At 38.5% G+C, this 18884-nt stretch overlaps 2 protein-coding genes across 2 annotated transcripts; both read left to right on the forward strand.

The window, feature by feature from the left end:
• Positions 1-59: 59 nt before the first annotated feature.
• arl8ba (ADP-ribosylation factor-like 8Ba) lies at positions 60-5390 on the forward strand. Its single transcript, XM_085406927.1, has 7 exons — positions 60-311; positions 3213-3293; positions 3383-3456; positions 3552-3645; positions 3775-3842; positions 4267-4337; positions 4432-5390. Exons 1-7 carry the CDS (start codon positions 189-191, stop codon positions 4479-4481), a joined length of 561 nt encoding a protein of 186 aa, XP_085263053.1. The 5' UTR covers positions 60-188; the 3' UTR covers positions 4482-5390.
• Positions 5391-7459: 2069 nt separating this feature from the next.
• Positions 7460-18722, forward strand: edem1 (ER degradation enhancer, mannosidase alpha-like 1). Its single transcript, XM_085406922.1, has 12 exons — positions 7460-8073; positions 11467-11539; positions 12215-12318; positions 12532-12703; positions 12851-13034; positions 13169-13343; positions 13761-13881; positions 14417-14587; positions 14678-14751; positions 14886-14982; positions 16277-16462; positions 16553-18722. Exons 1-12 carry the CDS (start codon positions 7610-7612, stop codon positions 16640-16642), a joined length of 1911 nt encoding a protein of 636 aa, XP_085263048.1. The 5' UTR covers positions 7460-7609; the 3' UTR covers positions 16643-18722.
• The last annotated feature ends 162 nt before the right edge of the window (positions 18723-18884 follow it).

The following is an 18884-nucleotide window of genomic DNA, read 5'->3' on the forward strand; positions in this document are numbered from 1 at the left end:
GGCGTTACACAAAGGGTGCACTTCTTCTGCGTCCCTGCGGAGGCGCTGATGAGCACGTTTTGGCTGATCGGTCATATGACAGCTGCTTTTGTCCCTCTTCGCTTCCCCACTGGAAAAACGGCACATCTGACAGGGAGGGAGACGAAACAGGTACCACCATCAGGGGAGCGCTGACCACCGACCTCAAGATGCTTGCACTAATAAACCGGCTTTTGGACTGGATCAAGTCTCTGTTTTGGAAGGAGGAGATGGAGTTGACGCTGGTCGGCCTGCAGTACTCGGGGAAAACAACATTTGTAAACGTGATCGCTGTAAGTCTCCAGCTGCTACTAGCCGCCTTGCTAGGATACGGCTAACAGCCTTAACTCGCATAATTGCATAGAGGTTACTAAGCTAGAAGTGGGCTAAACACTGTCCGGTTCTCTGGGGTGTGCTTTGCTCTGTTGGTGGAGCCAGCATCCATAACACACACCGCAGTCAAGAGGAGTTGCTGTTTTATATTTAGCTGTTTAGTTTTGCAACTTACCGGCTACTAGGATGCAATGTTATGGTCTAAACTCCAAAGCTCGAAAGCAGTATTTGACATAGTTTTACACGAAGGAGTTAAAAGCTGTCTGGAGTGCTTTAGTTACCAGGAAGTTAACGTAATAACACGCTGACAGTAACTGTTGACAGCGGTGCAGCCAAACTGGAACGATCACTTATGTGTCATTGTAGTACAGGTCCCCTGTACCAGTGTTATACAGGTGTCCTGTCAAAGGAGATCATCTGCCAAAAAATAATTGCGAGTGTTTAAACTAATGTAAATGAATTGGGCAGTGAAAAATGTACCACAATAACTTTTTTATTTCATATATTTATTTCATCTATAACATAACATATTCTACAGGTAATTTCTTCTTCTTCTTCTTCTTCTTCTTCTTCCTTTTAAATAAATAACCCCTTTGAAAATGATCCCGACTCCAACCTTTTTACCAATATAAGCAAATATGTTGCACATAAAAACATAAACACACAAATCACTTTTTGGCACGACTGGTTTCCAAAATCATGAGGACAACTAACAGAGTCTGGGTGGGTTATCTTCTTTATTTTTTATATTTATTTTCTTGTATTTATAAAAGTCAGCTTCTCAGTTTCTGTAGCATTAATGCTTAAATGTGAGATTATAAAGCAGTGTCAGATTTCCATGACACATCTAAAAAAGGGACTAGATTAACACTGCACTTAAGTCAAGCACACGTAAACAAAAGGAGAAGACATTTTTGCACTTATGTAAAAAAGACACAAAAACACAACAGCAGATTGTAGCTTCTTGGTAGGGGTGTTGGTTTCTCATGTAACTTTGCAGTTATTTCTCAAAGACTGGTGGGGCAATCCAGGTTGCCTTATTATTGCTAAAATGGGTTTCTTTCTTTTTTTCCCCTAACCTTTGGTTGTTTTAGTTTCACATATGGGGCCCTAGTGAGGGTGGCAACAGATGGCAGGCATGCCTTTTACTCCATCAGCTGTCAGATAACCAATCAGATTAAATGTATCTGGTGTAGGCAAGGGCTGATTGGTGCAGCCTTTCGTCTTAAAACGAAATAGCTTCAGATCAGTCAGGATTCATTCTGTACTTTTGTCTAATGTGCATCTTGTGTGTGTTTATGTAACAGTTGCTATCAAAAGTATGGATGAGTAATCAATTTTCAAAGAGATATGTTGCCGGGATGTTAGAGGAAGCTCTTTAAAAACATTTGTGCACTTGAGATGTTTATCTACGCTGCCAGAGTTAAAAACAAGTATGCACTTCCTCTGCTAAACCTTGGCATTCTGGTTTCTGGCTGGTGTATTTTTATGTTTTTAATCAGTTTTACTAGGTGATAGTCAGTGTATTGATGATGTATAACCTCTGCTTTCAAAAAAATTCTCAATCATTTATTTGCTACGGCCACTAATTCAACATTGGTATTCTACTATTATGTGAGCTCAGTTTTATACATTGTATATTTATGTGTTGGTCCTTTTTGTTACGCAAACACTCAGGCTACTGGAAGTTGTGAAATTTTTTTTTTTTTTTTTTTAAAGAATATATTTATTAAATTAGGTTAAAGTGAAAGTAATTCTTTCTAAAGACTCCGACTTGCACAGTTGAAACACTTAAAAGAAACACTGAATTGTGCTGAGGTTATATGCGTGCTGAAAAAAACAGATTTTTATCAGGCATTTACTGCGAAGAAGACGACATCTCTATAGAAATTTTCTTTTGTGCCCACACTTATCTGGTGATATCAAGGTTTTTGGGGTTGGAACGTACTCTTCCCCTTCCTTTACGCTGAGTAAATGAAAAAAATACCCTACCAGACACTAACAATAGAGTTCATGAGTAGTTATGCAGGGGTGGTTCCGCCTTTCTCAGTCATAAGACCGTTCACTCATTTCCACTTAGCTTTGTCAGGTGACTCTGGCGAGTCATGTGCTGTGAAATGTTCGTGCACCCGGCAGTGCAGGTTCACGAAGCATGGAGAAGGATATCTGCAGCTTGTGAACTTAAAAGGGAAATTCCACTGATTTTTCATACACAAACACATTTTCTTTCCACTGCAGTTTACACAAAGCATTAACAAAAGGCCAATCACAAAAAACCTAAACGTTTTATTTTATTGTCATTTCAATAACATGATTCACTCTGTTTATTTTTTTCTTTTATGATACTCAAATTAGAGTCAACTTTGAATGTTTTACTTTTTATAGTCCCTTCCTCCTTTGCAATAAAGACTCAGTGAAAACACTTTTATGATTGGATTATTCCTCATGAATGAATCAAAAACAAACGTTAAACATTAAAGCTGTGGTTTTACCTTAGGATGCCGTTATGTCAGTCACGCTTTCATAAGCTACCATAAGTTATAAATTGCTTGTTAAAGGTCACTTGAAGTTTAAATGTAAAAACTTATAAACGTTTCTTAGAACTGCCACTTAATTTGTAATCCGCAGCGTGTATTTCCATGCAGCATGTTGCTATGCATTTCTTATAAGCACACAGCTTAATGTATATGACTCCTGTTTTTTTAAGGAAGTTAATCAGTGCAGCACACATGCAGTATATATGTGAGTGACCAGTTGCGCTGTTATACTTGGTTATATAGTGCAGATGTTGTAAAATGTGCATTTGAAATTACTGTTTTTTTTTTTCTTTTAATAAATGATAAACTTGTCTTTCCTTTCAGTCTGGGCATTTCAGTGAAGATATGATTCCTACAGTCGGGTTCAACATGAGGAAGGTCACTAAAGGAAATGTCACGATCAAGGTTCAGTTTTAATCTAACTGGTAAAACAAAACCCATCCCCAGAGTGGTTTTAGGAAAAGTTATCTAAAGGTTTGGTCTTAATTCTGTAGATCTGGGATATAGGAGGGCAGCCGAGGTTCAGGAGCATGTGGGAGCGTTACTGTCGGGGAGTTAATGCAATCGTGTGAGTATCCCCGACTGCCTTTCATACCTTTTGTTTCATAAAACAAACACTATTGTTGTTAAATGATGACTAATTTTGATTTTGATCTTGTCAAGGTACATGGTTGACGCTGCAGATCGAGAAAAGGTGGAGGCATCGAGAAATGAGCTTCATAATTTATTAGACAAACCTCAGTTGCAAGGAATTCCCGTAAGTGTTCCACTTAAACCAATTTAGATATTTGTGTGATTTCAGAAGCAGTAACAGAGATCTGTGTGTGACTTCTCTGGATTACTCCACTGGAGTTTCAGAGTTCAAATTTAACCTGCCCTTTTTTAGGTTTTGGTACTGGGTAACAAAAGGGATCTCCCCACTGCACTAGACGAGAAGCAGCTCATTGAGAAAATGTAAGTGGAAAAATCTTGAAGGCATTTCAACTTTTCATCAGTGCATTGTAGGTTCTTAATATCAGACGTGTTCGCAGTTTTTCATTTCGTTTTGTTTTTTAAAGAACCGTTAGGATGCTTTTCTCATGTATATCTCTTGGTAAAGGGGAACTGTCTTTATTTATATCCAGCTGTAATCTTACTGGTTTCCTCTCCTGTCAAGTTGTCAAAAATGTGCTGAGACTCTTACTAGTACTACTTTAACGCTGTCATTTTCAAACTGTGGTGTGGACGCCCCCTGGGTTTCTTTTAGGGCCATTGCAGGGCTTGTATGGCTGACTGGTGAAAGGGGAATAAATCTGCTCTATGTACCTTTACTTTAAATTAAATTGTCTTAAAATGTAGGGATTGGTTATATATAAATAACTATTCTTTACCTTTCTAGGAATCTGTCAGCTATACAGGACAGGGAGATATGCTGTTACTCTATTTCCTGCAAAGAGAAAGACAACATTGGTAAGTTGTGGCATTATTTCTTACAATCGTTTGATTTCTTTGTTGCAGTACTAAATCTGACCCTGCATATTTCTATTTATGCATTTATTTGCAGATATCACACTTCAGTGGCTCATCCAGCACTCAAAGTCACGCAGGAGCTGAAAAAACCCAAGTTGTTTTCCAGCTGTTATTGCCCTGTTAACGTCATGTCACACCCTCATCACTCTGCAATGATGTACAGTCGTATCCTCACCTGCACTTCACCGTGCTGCACTGTTTTGCTTGTGTGACTTTTTTTTTTTTTGCATTTTACCTTTTTTTTATATTCTTAAACAAATCCCAACAATGCACTACAACAATTCTGGTACCGAACTTTAAGAAAGAAATTGGCATTATACATCTTGTAAAGCTGTACTTTAATTAGGAGTGAGAAACTATTTTTAAGCTACCTTTTTGTGTCTTCAGGCATTACACAGTTGATGCTGCCAGGTAGCTTGGTGTAACATCACCTTCTTCTAGGAGGGTTTATTCAGTTCAACAGATCTCACAGTATGATGAGGTTCTTCAGACAGTCAGGTATGATGCTTAGAAACGGCTGATGTGAACACGCAGGTTTTCCTCTTTCTGCCTAGCTCGGCTCTGTGATCATCTTGACTGTCAGCCTTCCCTTGATCAGGTTTTCTCCTTTCAAAGATGTGCCAGTTGTTTTGGAAAATGCGCATTTAAGCAAGTCAGTTGAAGCAGATCTGTAAAAAATATCAAGCTAGTATGATTTTTACTGAAATGGGATGTGTGTGTATGAATATATGATTCTATTTAAAGTTCTGAATGTACTAAAAGCAACACTGTATGGGGTTGTGTGGTTCATATTGGCCTCTATTTGTAATTAGCCTCAGTGGAACAATGTCCTTTTGTGCTGCCTCAAAGCTGAGAGAGAGGCAGGATTTAAAGTGCCTTGTGCAGTGTCTCTTCTCTGAAGCAAAGCAGCATGCAAGGTGTGCCTACAGTAACATCATAAAAACACCACTTCAATGTATTCTAGAATAAAAAAAGGCATGCTTTTTAATTTAAACACTGTTTTTTTTGTTTTTCTCTTGTCCTTTGGTTTGATATTCTACCTAGTTGAACAGAATGTACTCATCAAAACAACAGTCACTGTATGGGGGTGGGGGAAAACATTAATATGCTCTTTTATATGAAGTACTACAGTCATGGTAAAAAGAAGGTGCACCCTCTTTCAGTGGAAAGAATTTATGTATCAGGACAGGATAAAAATAATCTCCTTAGCAGGTCTTAAAATAAGGTCAATACAACCTCAGATGAACTACAAAACATGACATGTTGCACTGTGTCGTTATTTATTTAACAAAAACTAAGCCGAAATGCAGGAGTGTGAAAACTAATTACACGCCATGATTCAGCAGCTTTTAGAACAACTTTAAAAAGTATTATCCTGAAGTAACTATTTTCTGTGTGACTTCATCATTGTTGTGGAGGATCTTTGTCTTTATAAAGGTTTGCCTGCATGTGCCTATGTACAAATCTCTTAAGATCCCATTGCAACACCTTGATCCTTTTTCAGCCACTCTGCTGTAGGTTTGCTGCTGTCGCATGACCCAGTTTCAGCCAAGTCTTACGTGTTAGACCGCCGACTTCACATTTGACTCTAAATACTTTAGCGTATTGAAGAGATCATGGTTGACTCAGAGAATACTACGTTCCTGTGGCTGCGAAACTATTCCAAGTTATCACCAGCCAACAGGTGATAACAACAGTTTGGCAGTTGGTGTAGGGTTTTTGACTTTTGTCAAACGTAGTGCTGTGCAGGGCCAACAATTCCATGTTGGTCTTATCTATCTAAAGGACATTGTTCCAGAAATCTTGTGTTTTGTTCAGCTGTAATGTTGCAAACCTAGGTCATGGGAACCCTTATAAACAAACTTTATTTGTTCCGTCTTTTAAAAAAAAAATTGTACTGTCATGAACTTTTATATTTGACATCATAACTGAGTACTGCAGAGTCTGAGGTGTCTTTTGCAGTTTCTCTTGGCGTTATATCGTTTGACTGTTGGGTGAATTTGCGTGAGATTATTTGGAAATGATCTTCAGCAACAGTTACTTCTTTAACATTATTGTTGATTAATTTCTTTATATTTGTTAGTCTGCCAAATCAATCAATGTACTTGCCAAAACCTTTGCTTTAATAGAGGTGCTCACACTTTCTAATGATCAGTTAAACAAGTGCATTTGATTATGAACACCTTGTTGAAACTTTCCCTCTTAATTCCTATGGAAGCAGTAAGGGTGTATTTATTTACTTATTCACACACTGCTTCTGCATTTTGGTTTAGTTTTTGTGAAAAAAATAATGACATGATGTAATATTGCATGTTTTGAAATTCATCTGCGGTTGTATTGACCCAGTTTAAAGAACTGCTAAGGAGCAGTTTTTCATTATTGTTATTATTATATTCTAATATGTAAAACCTCAGGATATACTTTTCTTTTTTTGCCATGACTACATACCAAAAAGCTCTACATAGCTGTTATCAATTACCTAGCCTATTATACCTGTGATCAGATCTATATTAGGTGACCCTTGGTAGGGTTTACAGGTCAGCATACTCACTTAGTGTAGTAATACAGTAAAATCAGGTACAAGCTCCTACATACGGTCAAAGCCATGTGCTTGTATGCATATAGTAATTACTCAGTATTATTGTTGTGGTTGAGTTGCTCTGCAGCTCGTATTCAGCGGATAAGTCAAAACAGCTTTATTATTATTATTTTTTACCATTTAATTACGATAATGTTCTAATTGATGGCTTCTTAACCAATAAAAAGAGCGTATTAATTCTGGGGATCTTTGAAAGCATTTAAAGATATAGAACAAAATGTTCATTTTCCCCCCTTTTTTTCAATATATTTACATTTAACTGACCTTTCCAACTTTACATCTTTCGAAATGTAAATAATTTCTCGGTTTGAAAACTAAATGTTTCACTCTTGTGGCTCTTTCTTATTGGCGTACAAATCTGGAATGCCACGAAACGCACCGTCGAGATTGACATCTCTACGACCAATCACTAGTAGAACCCGCTGACACGACACCAATCGCCTATCAGGATGTGGGAGGAGCTGGTTTGTTGACAGGAAATGCGAGGCGGACTCACTTCCACAACCCCTTCTCGCCTGTAGTTCAGCCGGACAAACAGCGGGGCTGACAGTTGGTCATCCCTCTGAGGTATGTGGACTTAAACTATGCGTTTCAAGACCGACGCGGGGCAAAGATGCAATGGAGGTCAATACTTGTTGGTCTTGTCGTATTGAGACTGTCTCTCAGCTGCATGCTGTGGCTAGCTTTCGGACTGGGACCTAGCTGGGGGTTCAACTTCCATCTCGGTTTCAATTTGCACAAACTGGACTTGCTGTTCAGGGAGGAAAAGGAGACCGAGCCGCGAGATAACTCGTGGTCTGAACGAATACACGGCCCCAGATATGAAGAGACGGAGACCACCTGTGCGTCGGCGGGAGAGGAGTCCCCAAAGAGGTCCTACCTGAGCTTCTTCGATGGCAACAAGGACGAGTACGTGCGGAGATACAGCTCTTTCCCGGACACACTAAAGGCCAAAATGAAAGACATGGCCAAAGAAATGTTCTACTTCGGATATGACAATTATATGAAATATGCCTTTCCCGAGGACGAGCTGAATCCAATTGACTGTGAAGGGAGGGGTCCAGACGTGCAAAACCCGTGAGTCATTCACTGTTACCCCGATTACCTGAACTGACTGGACCTGCTACTGTGAAATGCAGTTCACGCTTCCAGGCGCTCAGTTATCTTAACTGTCTTCTGCACATTGCAGTTTGCATGCAGTTGTAATCAAACTGGCTTGTAGTAAAATGTCGCTGCTCAAGAATCACTCAAGAACGGGTCAGGGTTTACAAGTGGGAACCGGAGGAGAGTTCAAACCATGTTTTCTCTAAATAGAAAGCATTTACATAATTCTTATTATTTTGTGGCAATGCCAGCCTAGGTCAGATGACTCTCACTGAACAGTCCTGTACTTTCCAAGCTTAAAGAGTCTTAACAGGGATCCTGTGGGTTTCTGTGAAGTATAGCCTGTTTTTCTTCATAACATATTCAAAATTATGAAATCAAATGATCTCAAGCAAATGTATAGTTTAAGAAAAACAGAGTGAAACAACTATTTTACCCTCATGTTTGTCTTGAATTAATCAGTAAGTGTTATTTCCAAGGTTGGGTGACATATACTTGTTTGTTTTCTGACAAAGCCTCTAGATCCTGGAGAGATTTAGTCTACAGTCTTGTTTCTCCAAAACTGAGTCTGATACTGAGCAAAAAGCTCCAAAGCCTGCTATAGTTTTCCAAATCATTTAAACTTTGTTTAATTAAAAACTTACTTACTGATGCAGTTGTGATCATATCTGCCACTGCTGAGTCAGCAGTGCTATCCATCAGCTTTCCCTTCAGTCCCTTTAAAAGAAACAATGCTTTTCAAACTGTAACAGGTTTTCCCTTCAGCTGGAACTACACGCAGAACCACAACTAGATACTTCATTGTTCTCAAAGGAAATTTTGACATTTGTAGCTTGTGAATGACAGAGCATTAAACACAAAAGCCACCAAATACAGATTTGAATAGGGAAACTAGAGGAATATTATAACGGAGTAACCAAAGGTTGTGCAAAACTACAAAAGCGAATAGATGGTACCTCACTAATGAGAGCTGTCCCTGTTGTAAGATATGCAACTAGTATGATGTGTGAGGTATGCTAAAGTGTAGGTAGTGCAAAGGGTGATCCCCATACAAAAACATTACAGGATGCATTCACAATGCAAGAATTATTACCACTGTAAAGAAAACTGTCAGAAAACTGGACAAAAAGTGTAAATGTGTCTGTGCATAGCACTGATATAGCCAATATCAAGACTATCTGATGCAGAAAATTATGCTGATAAGGCAGCATCTCTGACTCCTTTCCTCTTCTGTGATGCGTTCAAGAGCTTTATGGTTCAAGGCAGAATAGATTTCCTCAATCAGTCAGCTGTATCAGAAAAAGTTTTGAGATATATCACTAACATTAAGAGAAATTTTGTGTGTGTGTGGGGGGGGGGGGGACTTTCTCAAGTGTTTTCTAAGACAAGAAGGGATTTTATCATTTTTAATGGCTAGTTCCTTTTCATGACACCAAAATGATCAATGATTATCTGCAAATTATTTTATAATTAATAATTTTGAGTTGCCCTGTTGTGAGCTGCACTGATAAATAAGTATTCATGTTTTAATACCCTCTTATCAGTCCTACACTGTTTATGTTGTCAAATCAGAAGAAAAATCCCTACTTAATGGTAGAGCTGGGCGATAGAACGATAACGATATGTATCGCGATATAACTTTTTCTCGATAGAAAAATTAAACTATTGCGATAGACCTCGCCGCTCTTGTCCTCTTTAAAAAAAGAAAAAAAAAGAACAGCCAATCCAAATTAAGTAGCGCAGAGCCTAACCAATCACAGCCGCAGCGTCACGTCACGTGACTTGTTACGTACAGCACAAGTGCCAAGCCGCACATGTGTATTTGTTTGGGAAGCAGCAAGCCACCATACCGCCCGGGTAATGGAGGAAATGAGTGTGCCGACTAGAAAAATCAACCGAGCGTGACCGAAGAGAAAACAGATGATGGTTCCAATGCCGGAGAGATTGTCGAACGGAAGAGCCATAGAAGTTCTGTAGTGTGAAGGTATTTTGGCTATTTCAAGTCTGACAAAAAACAGAATAGCGCGCACTGTAAATTGTGCCGAAAGCAAGTCTGGAAATACAATAAACTGTTGCATGCGCTACGTCCACACGTACCCGGGTATTTTTGAAAACGCAGATGCATTTGTTCTGTGCATTTGCACCTTTCGTCCACACGTAAACGGCGTTGTTGGTCACTGAAAACAAAGATTTTTAAAAACTCCGGCCAGGGTGGATATTTTTGAAAACTCCGTTTTTGCATTTACGTGTGGACTAGAAAAACGGAGAAAACGCAGCGTCAAAGGTGTGCGCATTTTTTGACGTCACACTGTGCGCCACGTTATTGTTTCGGTGAAATGAATTTCTACAATACTGTTAATTCTACTCTCTGCAGTGTTTAAATGCTTACATATACACACAGTTACTGTCCCTCCACACATACGACTGGGTTCTGCTTCTATGCCCCAGCTTTGTTTACTTTTTCCCACCGAGGCTTCTAGACTTCTGATTGGCCAACATTTCTGCACGGTTAGGAATCTAGCGCCACCTGCTGCTTTGGCATGTTCATAGTGGCGTTTTCCTTCATTTCTCCCTTTATGTGTGGACAGGATTATTTTTTTAAAACGAAAACGGAAAATCTCCGTTTTCAAAAATACCCGTGTACGTGTGGATGTAGCCTCGGTCTCTGACTGGAAGCGCTAATTCGTCATTCGGCTTTTGTCAGACTAAAGTAACTGTTAAAACTGTTTGAAAAGCTAAGCTATACAACAAGGAGAGATTGAGAATTTCCTTTTAGTTCTCAGTTTATTTGATATTGACAAAAGTTAGTCAATTTTGTCTGTTCTTCTGTAAAACAAACTAAGATTTATTTTTAGAATTAATATTTTGTTTCTAAGTGGAATTGACAATTTAGTCTGTTTCGTTTGTTCTATTTTGAAACTTAAACGCTTTAGCGGCTGCCTTTTGTGTAGTTTGCAATATTTGCCTTTATTTATCTGAAATAGTCTCATGTTCCTTAAGTACATCTACCCTGTTGAACTTATTATGGGAAATAAATATTTAAATAAAAACAAGCTGCTGATTATTTCACATTTTACTTGTGAGCAACGGCACATTTAAATCTTACAAATATAGTTATTTGGCTTATATCGTGATAGATATCGTCATTGCCTGAAATGAAAAAAAAAAAAAACATGTCGTGATATGAAAAAATCTTATATCGCCCAGCTCTACTTAATGGGAAGACTTGTTCTCATATGCAGTGATAAAACTGTGAATATCACTTTGTTGTTGAATTTAAAGTACGCTTTATGTTTTGAGATCAGTATAATGTATGTCTCCCACTTGTGTGTGAAACCACAGTCTGTTTCACTTCTTTTATTTCAGATCAAATATCAACATAAATGATGTCTTGGGGAACTATTCCCTTACTCTCATTGACACCTTGGACACTCTGTTGGTAGGTTGTTTATTTACTGCCCTGCTTGCACTGCATTAAAGCAATGGTGACTGGTACTTCCTCTGTGAGTTGTGGGTTTTCAGTTTCCTTTTTTTTTTTTTTTTGGCTTAGTTTTATATTTTAGACATAATACCAGATCGAACATGAATAAAGTGAAGATGTTCACATATCTTTACCTAAATACTTTCCTTAAATCAGCCTCCAATTCCAGTTTTGGCATTTCTTTGTTTTAAACATCAATGAAATCTTTTTTTTTATTTTTTTATTAAAACTGCTGTCACTTCCCATTTATATAATTTAAAGACCATTCTATCATCAATGCAAAAAAATTATTTAGTCTTGCAGTGATTTTTTTTCTTCTTCTTTCCATAACAAATACAGTCTTTAGCCAATTTCTCCAGTCTCTCACACTGGGAGCTTCTGGTTTAATCCAAGGCGATGTCGTTGTATTTTTTCCAATCAGTAGCATAATTCAAAGTAAATATACGAGTTTCTCTGCTCTGCACTACATTCAGAACAACGTTGTTAGCACTTCCTCTGTAAGTTGTGGGTTTTCTGCCAAGCTTTTAAGTTCCCCTGCATGAAGCCAGGTGCAAGTGTTACCGTGTCAGTCTTAAAACTGACAGCTGATTGTTGATTTATTGTGGTTATACAGTATGTGGTTTTTCTCACCAGGTGCTCGGCAACGTGTCAGAGTTTCAAAGAGCCGTCAAACTGGTTATAGATACTGTATCTTTTGACAAGGACTCAACTGTGCAAGTTTTTGAGGCAAACATCAGGTACATATGTCACTATTTTCAGAGTCTGTAGGAATCAAAATATGTCAGTGTACGCATTTTTAAAGCAAAACATTTGATATGATGACTCGTGTAACATTTATCATGATAATTGCTTTCGATAAGCTTTTAAATATCTGGTTATGTGTAGAACTCTGGTGTTATATTTCTTTCTTTCTTTCTTTCTTTCTTTCTTTCTTTTTTTTTAAACTGAAGGATCTTGGGAAGCCTTATTTCAGCACACATTCTGCTGACTGACCCAAAACATCCTTTTGGCAATGTGGGCTTTGAAGGTTACGATAATGAGCTGCTACATTTGGCTCATGACTTGGCTGTGCGTTTGCTGCCAGCCTTTGAGAACACCAGCACAGGCATTCCCTACCCCAGGGTGAGTGAGACTGTTGTGACCACAAATTAGAGGTATATATTCTTTCGGTCTCACTTTGCAGCACACACCTTAGTTATCATGTGAGCAGAAATTGTCATTGGTCACTGTAAATGCACTAGATTTGATTTGTTTGTATCTTTATCACAGGTGAACCTGAAGAACGGAGTTCCTCCTGACAGTGTGAATGAGACCTGTACTGCAGGAGCCGGGTCCTTGCTGGTGGAGTTTGGAATTTTGAGCCGCTTAATTGGGGATTCGACATTTGAGTGGGTAGCTAGACGAGCTGTCAGAGCCCTGTGGAACCTGAGGAGCAACGAAACCGGTCTTTTGGGTATGTATGATGTTTAGTACAGCGTAAAGACTTCCCCTGGAAACTTTCTTTTTGTTTTTTCATTTTTTTTCTGTTTATTTGCTGAAATTATATGGCCACACAATGTGAATATAAACTTAAATTTCTCTTTTTAGGCAATGTAGTTAATATTCAAACAGGGCAGTGGGTTGGCAAGCAGAGTGGTCTTGGAGCTGGTATGGACTCCTTCTATGAGTACTTGCTTAAGTCGTACATCCTCTTTGGAGAAAAAGAGGACTACCGTATGTTTACAGCTGCTTATGAAAGCATCCAGAATCACATGAGACGAGGGTGAGTTCAGCACTAAAGAAATGTGACACAGCAGCATTGCACAGCTTCACTGGGTTGCAAATGAAATGTGAAATGAATCCCAGCTATGTAAATCAGTCACTGTCGGATTAAACAAGCAAAGAGGAAATAAAACTGCTGATGGTTTTTGGTTTTAGTTTCTTACTAAAGGAAACTTCAGGAAGGAAGGAAAACTAGATTCAGAAACTTAAAGCTGTCATGAGACTTAACAGAGATACACATCAGCCCTTTATTCTTCATCAGTAAACACCGATAAACACCTGTTAAGGATCTGAAGTTGTGTTTTTGTCTTTATGATTAAAATCTCTTTGCAGCGTATAAAATCACAATTTCACTGTGATTTCATTTAGAGGCATAGGGACTAGTATTACATATTATTTCTGTGGTTTTTTTCCCCAGGAGAGAGTCGTGCAATGAAGGAGAAGGTGACCCACCTCTCTATGTTAATGTGAACATGTTCAGTGGTGAGATAATGAACACCTGGATTGACTCACTTCAGGCTTTCTTTCCTGGCCTTCAGGTGAGGATTATAGTGGCAGCTGTGAGGTATCGGCCTATATTGTCTGTTTCCTGATCTATTTGTATTGCCGTGTAAAACAGTTCTTAAATGAAAAATTAAAAATGTTTTAAAAAATGGTCTTTAACCATGTTATGAGGGTTGATGTTGCATGATTTGTCCACCAGAGGGCACTTTGCAACCTGCCTGGCAACTAATCCTCTCTGAGTCAGTAATACTTATTATGCTATTAAAACAAGATTATTTTTAAACTGCATTGTCATGTTATCCTAGTAAAGACTCACAAATAACTACATATAACACATGTTAGGGAAATTCAGTCTTCTTCTCATCTTCTTCTCTAGATTTCTCGAGAAATTTCTCTAGAAGTCTAGAATCTTTGTTTTGTGTGTCTAAAAGACAAAAATTATCAGGTTATATAGCTAATTTTTTAAATTCCCCAAATATTGATAGCAATCTAAAAAATCCTGTACTGTAAACAGCATGGTGTATACATTGTTTTGTTAATCTAAATTAAAGCTCTACTTCTGCCTCATAGGTACTGAATGGCGATGTAGATGATGCCATTTGCCTGCATGCCTTCTACTATGCCATCTGGAAGCGCTTTGGAGCTCTGCCAGAAAGATACAACTGGCAGCTGCAGGCTCCCGATGTGCTTTTCTACCCTTTAAGACCAGAACTAGTAGAGTCTACTTACCTGCTGTACCAGGTAACAGTCATGGTCTTTGTTCCACAGCGTTTGGTGCTGCTGTCAGTGACTGTTACATCTCACACAAGTCTTCTTTTTTAACTTCTGCAGGCAACCAAAAATCCTTTCTATCTGCATGTTGGAATGGATATTCTACAGAGCCTTGAGAAAAATGCCAAAGTCAGGTGAGATTAAGTTTAAAGTTGTAGATGCTTTTGTCCAAGAAATAATAATAGAAAAATACACTGTTTACTCTTTTTGAGCTTGTTAAAGCTCTTCTGTGTTTGCTTTTGGCTGAGCGGAATTGTGTTCTTTGCAGATGTGGGTATGCCACTCTCCATCATGTCGTGGATAAATCCAAAGAGGATCGCATGGAGAGCTTTTTCCTCAGCGAGACATGCAAATATCTTTATCTGGTAAGTTGCAGCTTGACCATTCAGATAGAAAGCTATGTCTTATATGGCTATAAAATTATATATGAGCGCAGTATATAGTCGAGATAGATCTTTATTCAAGTTATTGCAAGAGATGGTACTTTTGGTTGCTCCCTTATTTCCCCAGAGGGCGCTACACAGGGTGGATCCGCATGTTTGATTTGGCACAGGTTTAATACCGGATGCCCTTCCTGATGCAGCCCTCCCATTTTTCCCGGCTTGGGACTGGCAGTGGGAGTACCATACCAGTTGCTTTAGATTTCTGCACTGAATCCACACCATAGGTACATCATAGCCGCAAATCCCTCTTAAACCCTGTTACATGACCTAATGTGCATGTACATGGAAATGTAACTTACATGTCATGTTGACACATTGTGCAAGTATTGTGTTCACAGAGTTTCAACTACTATTTTACCACAGTTGAATTTATCATTGAGAGAATAATAACAATCGCCTCAATATATAAATATTTAAAGATGCCTGCAAATTCCTGGAGGGACATTGCTGAACTTATTGGGAATGTACAAATAAGTGGAAAAACTTAAGGGGAAAGTATGTTTGCACCCGAAATGACACACACAAAGAAACAAAAACCCACTGACCACAACAAAGAGTAAGGACGCAGAAGGGAAAAAGTTGCCGGATTTTACTTGTCTCTATTGTGGCTTGCAGTGCATATAAAACTCCAGGACACAACCACAAGGTCATTAATGTGTAACACACACACAATCGTGAATGCTGGCAACAGCGTCAGCTACTTGTGTAGTTTACGTCATAGACTCTTCAAAATGTAACGAGAAGTCTAAATCACCTGTAGCTTGTGGCCCCCTGAAGCTGTGTGTGTATGTTCTCCTGATTCTAAGGTGTGCTGCCTGCCTGCCCAGGCCTCATATTCCACTTAATGATCAGTTTGTCTCAGCATTTCAAATCCTCTTTGTCAAACTGTCTTGCTTTCACATACCATGACCACATGAAGTAATTTACTGTCCTACGTGGCTAAAAGATTGATTTTCTAAGCCAGTGTACTCACAGTGCACTGGCTTAGAAAATTAGCTGAGATAAGGACTTGCAGGCAGCTGTTGTTGCCCAAAATGACCACGCCCAGTTACAGCATCATCTTTGTTATGCTGTTTAAACGGGTAAGTATTGAATGGACATATTAACTGTGGGGACCAAACCATTGAGGTTTCCATGAGGTATGAGCCAGGTGTTAGTACTGATGTCCTGCCTGTCTTCATACTGTGTAAATAAAAACCTCTCCTATGCATTGCAGCTGTTTGATGAAGACAACCCACTTCACAAATCCGATAACAAGTACATCTTCACAACCGAGGGTCATGTTGTGCCTATAGACAAACGCTTCAGGGAGAAACAATGGAATGATGACTTTCCATGTGAGGAGGGAGCACTGACAGAAAGAGAGCCAGTCAACCAGCCTGCTCCAAGAAACATCAGCAATGTAAGGCCATGTTCCTGTCGAATCTAGGCCACTGTTCTCACATTACAAATATTTCAACAGTAATTGTTTTCTTTTTAAAACTCTCTGCAGTGTAACAGGATCCCAGAGGAGCGACGGTACACTCTCCCATTAAAGAGCATCTACATGAGGCAAATAGATCACATGGTGGGAGTTTTTTGAGTGATGGGATGGATGTAATGAAATTGGCAGGGGCAGGCCTTTATTGCACAGATGAACTGACCACTTGTTGGTTAAAATCCTCTTCCTGTCTGTTGTGCTGCTCGGGAAACTCACACTAAAGTAATCCTGAGAAAGCAATTTGATTAAATTAAGTTTGAGCTTTTTGTTTCTGTTTTGCTGGATGAAAATGTTGCCAAACTTTTTCTGTGAGAAGATGAGGATTCATCCTTTGTTGCATTTTGGCAGGCAAATCATTGAGAAAGTGGTGAATAACTGTTGTATTCTTATGGAACAAAAAAAAAAGTCTGTTCAGGTATGAATGTGTGTGATTATGTTTGTGTATGCACATTTGAATTTTCAGCTGAGCTGGGAATCATAATGCTGTGTTAATGGGAACAGTGCCATCTAGCCACATGAAAATGCATAGCCTATAAAAACACTCAACTTAACAAAAGTCTCTCTAAACATGAGGATATGGTGCCTCCTTGCAGGTGATTCGCACTAGATCAGTGCTTCTACATAAGGGCTGTATATTAACAGATGATAGTAACAGGTACGAACTGTCAAATCCAGAGGCTGCGTTAGATCGTGGTCATAGGAATGTCGTTCTTTTTGTACACCTGAGGCTGGTTTGCAAAAGAGTCTAAACTATTGCCACTATGAATTTTTTTTTTTTTTTCTTAAACCGCACTAGCCATATTGCAAGGATTTTAAACTGTCTTCTGTCTTAGTTGTGTTTTGCACATCACATCAAACCTCAGTATCCAGGGAGTTACAGACAACATAAAGGTAAACTGCCTCCTGCTTGTTAGCTGTTAATTAATTTCTGATTAGTATTGAGCTAAACATTGATCTCTCAGGCTTCTAGCTACTCAATGTCTTACAAAGAACAGAGCAGTGCCACAACTGTATGAGCGGGAGATTAATGACGACTGTTTAAAGTGCCTTCAATTTGTCTTCGTTTCTCTGGATGCTGTGCAATGTATATGATAATGTTGTGAATAACTTGGCTGAAAAAAGGCCACTGTAATGTTTTGCAAAAAGAGTCATTCCATATGTATGTACAGTTTTACACTGATTATGACATGAAGCTCGTTTTTTAGATGTAAAAAAACAAGCCATAAAATGTATTGTTTTTTTTCCCCAATGATAGTTAATTTTCAAGAAGTGCAAATTGATTTTTCATCAGTTTTCTCTCAGACACGGTCAGTATACAGACTTTCCTGCAATTTAATTTCTGTTATCAGGATGATTACCACGTGGTGAGAACTCAGGGTTTAAAATAAACACATAATCAATGAATGCTTTCATAAGAAATAAAACTTTGAAACGTTGCCTACAATATCTCGAGATGGTGCTGATTTTCTTGCAAATGAGTGGCTACACTGAAGTACAGTTGTACTGTGAAAACTGATTTTCTTCCACAAATATAAACAGAGAATGTTGTTTTTTTTTTGTTTTGTTTTTAATTAGCTGTGATGTTTTATTCGTGTACAGATTTAGTTTTGGGTTTTTTTTTCCACTTTTGCCAAACGTCCTGACTGTATATTGACTGTAGTGACTGCATTACACAATGACATTACAATATAAATGTTTTATTTGTAGGAGATGGCTATTCATCTTCTTTGATAATGTGCTGCATTATATCAGTGATATTTAAGTTCTCTAAAGGCAATTACCCCGATCGCTTCAAAGTTTTAGTTGCAGGTAATGTACACGTTTCAACTCCTCTTCCGAGGAGTTAAATGAAATGATTGATACCAGCTGATAGTCTGGAAAGCACAGAATGCTAATCACAGCTATGTCACAAACTTGTTGCTCAGAGCTATCAATTGTAGAGCTTTTACATGTTTATTCAGAGAGTTTGGAAATATGCCTTTTATTAGCTTGAGAGAACATTCATAACTTTGCTAAAAGAGGCCACTGTACTGTTTATTAGAGCAATTATCCTACGTTTGCAGAGGGAAACAGTTTCCTTTGCTCTGTCCAAGGAGAAAAAATTACATTCTCAAGTACACTGAAGCTCAGCACATAATTTGTTTAATCAAAATGAAAAGTCTGTTTGTGGCTCTAATACATTAAAGGGGATCTATTAGTCTCATTTCCAGCTCCTTATTTTTATTAATGAACTCTAATAGTTACTTTGAATTTTTCACAGTTTGAAATAATATTGATCAAATGGCTTTGGTTCAGGCCCTCAGTTCCTCCTTTCTGAAACAAGCTCTTTTAGCTCCCTTCTCCC

This window comes from Rhamphochromis longiceps, linkage group LG5 (genome assembly GCF_057381845.1).
Source record: "Rhamphochromis longiceps isolate RC_006_pf linkage group LG5, R_longiceps_female_GT1.1, whole genome shotgun sequence".
In the NCBI taxonomy this organism is placed as follows: domain Eukaryota; kingdom Metazoa; phylum Chordata; class Actinopteri; order Cichliformes; family Cichlidae; genus Rhamphochromis; species Rhamphochromis longiceps.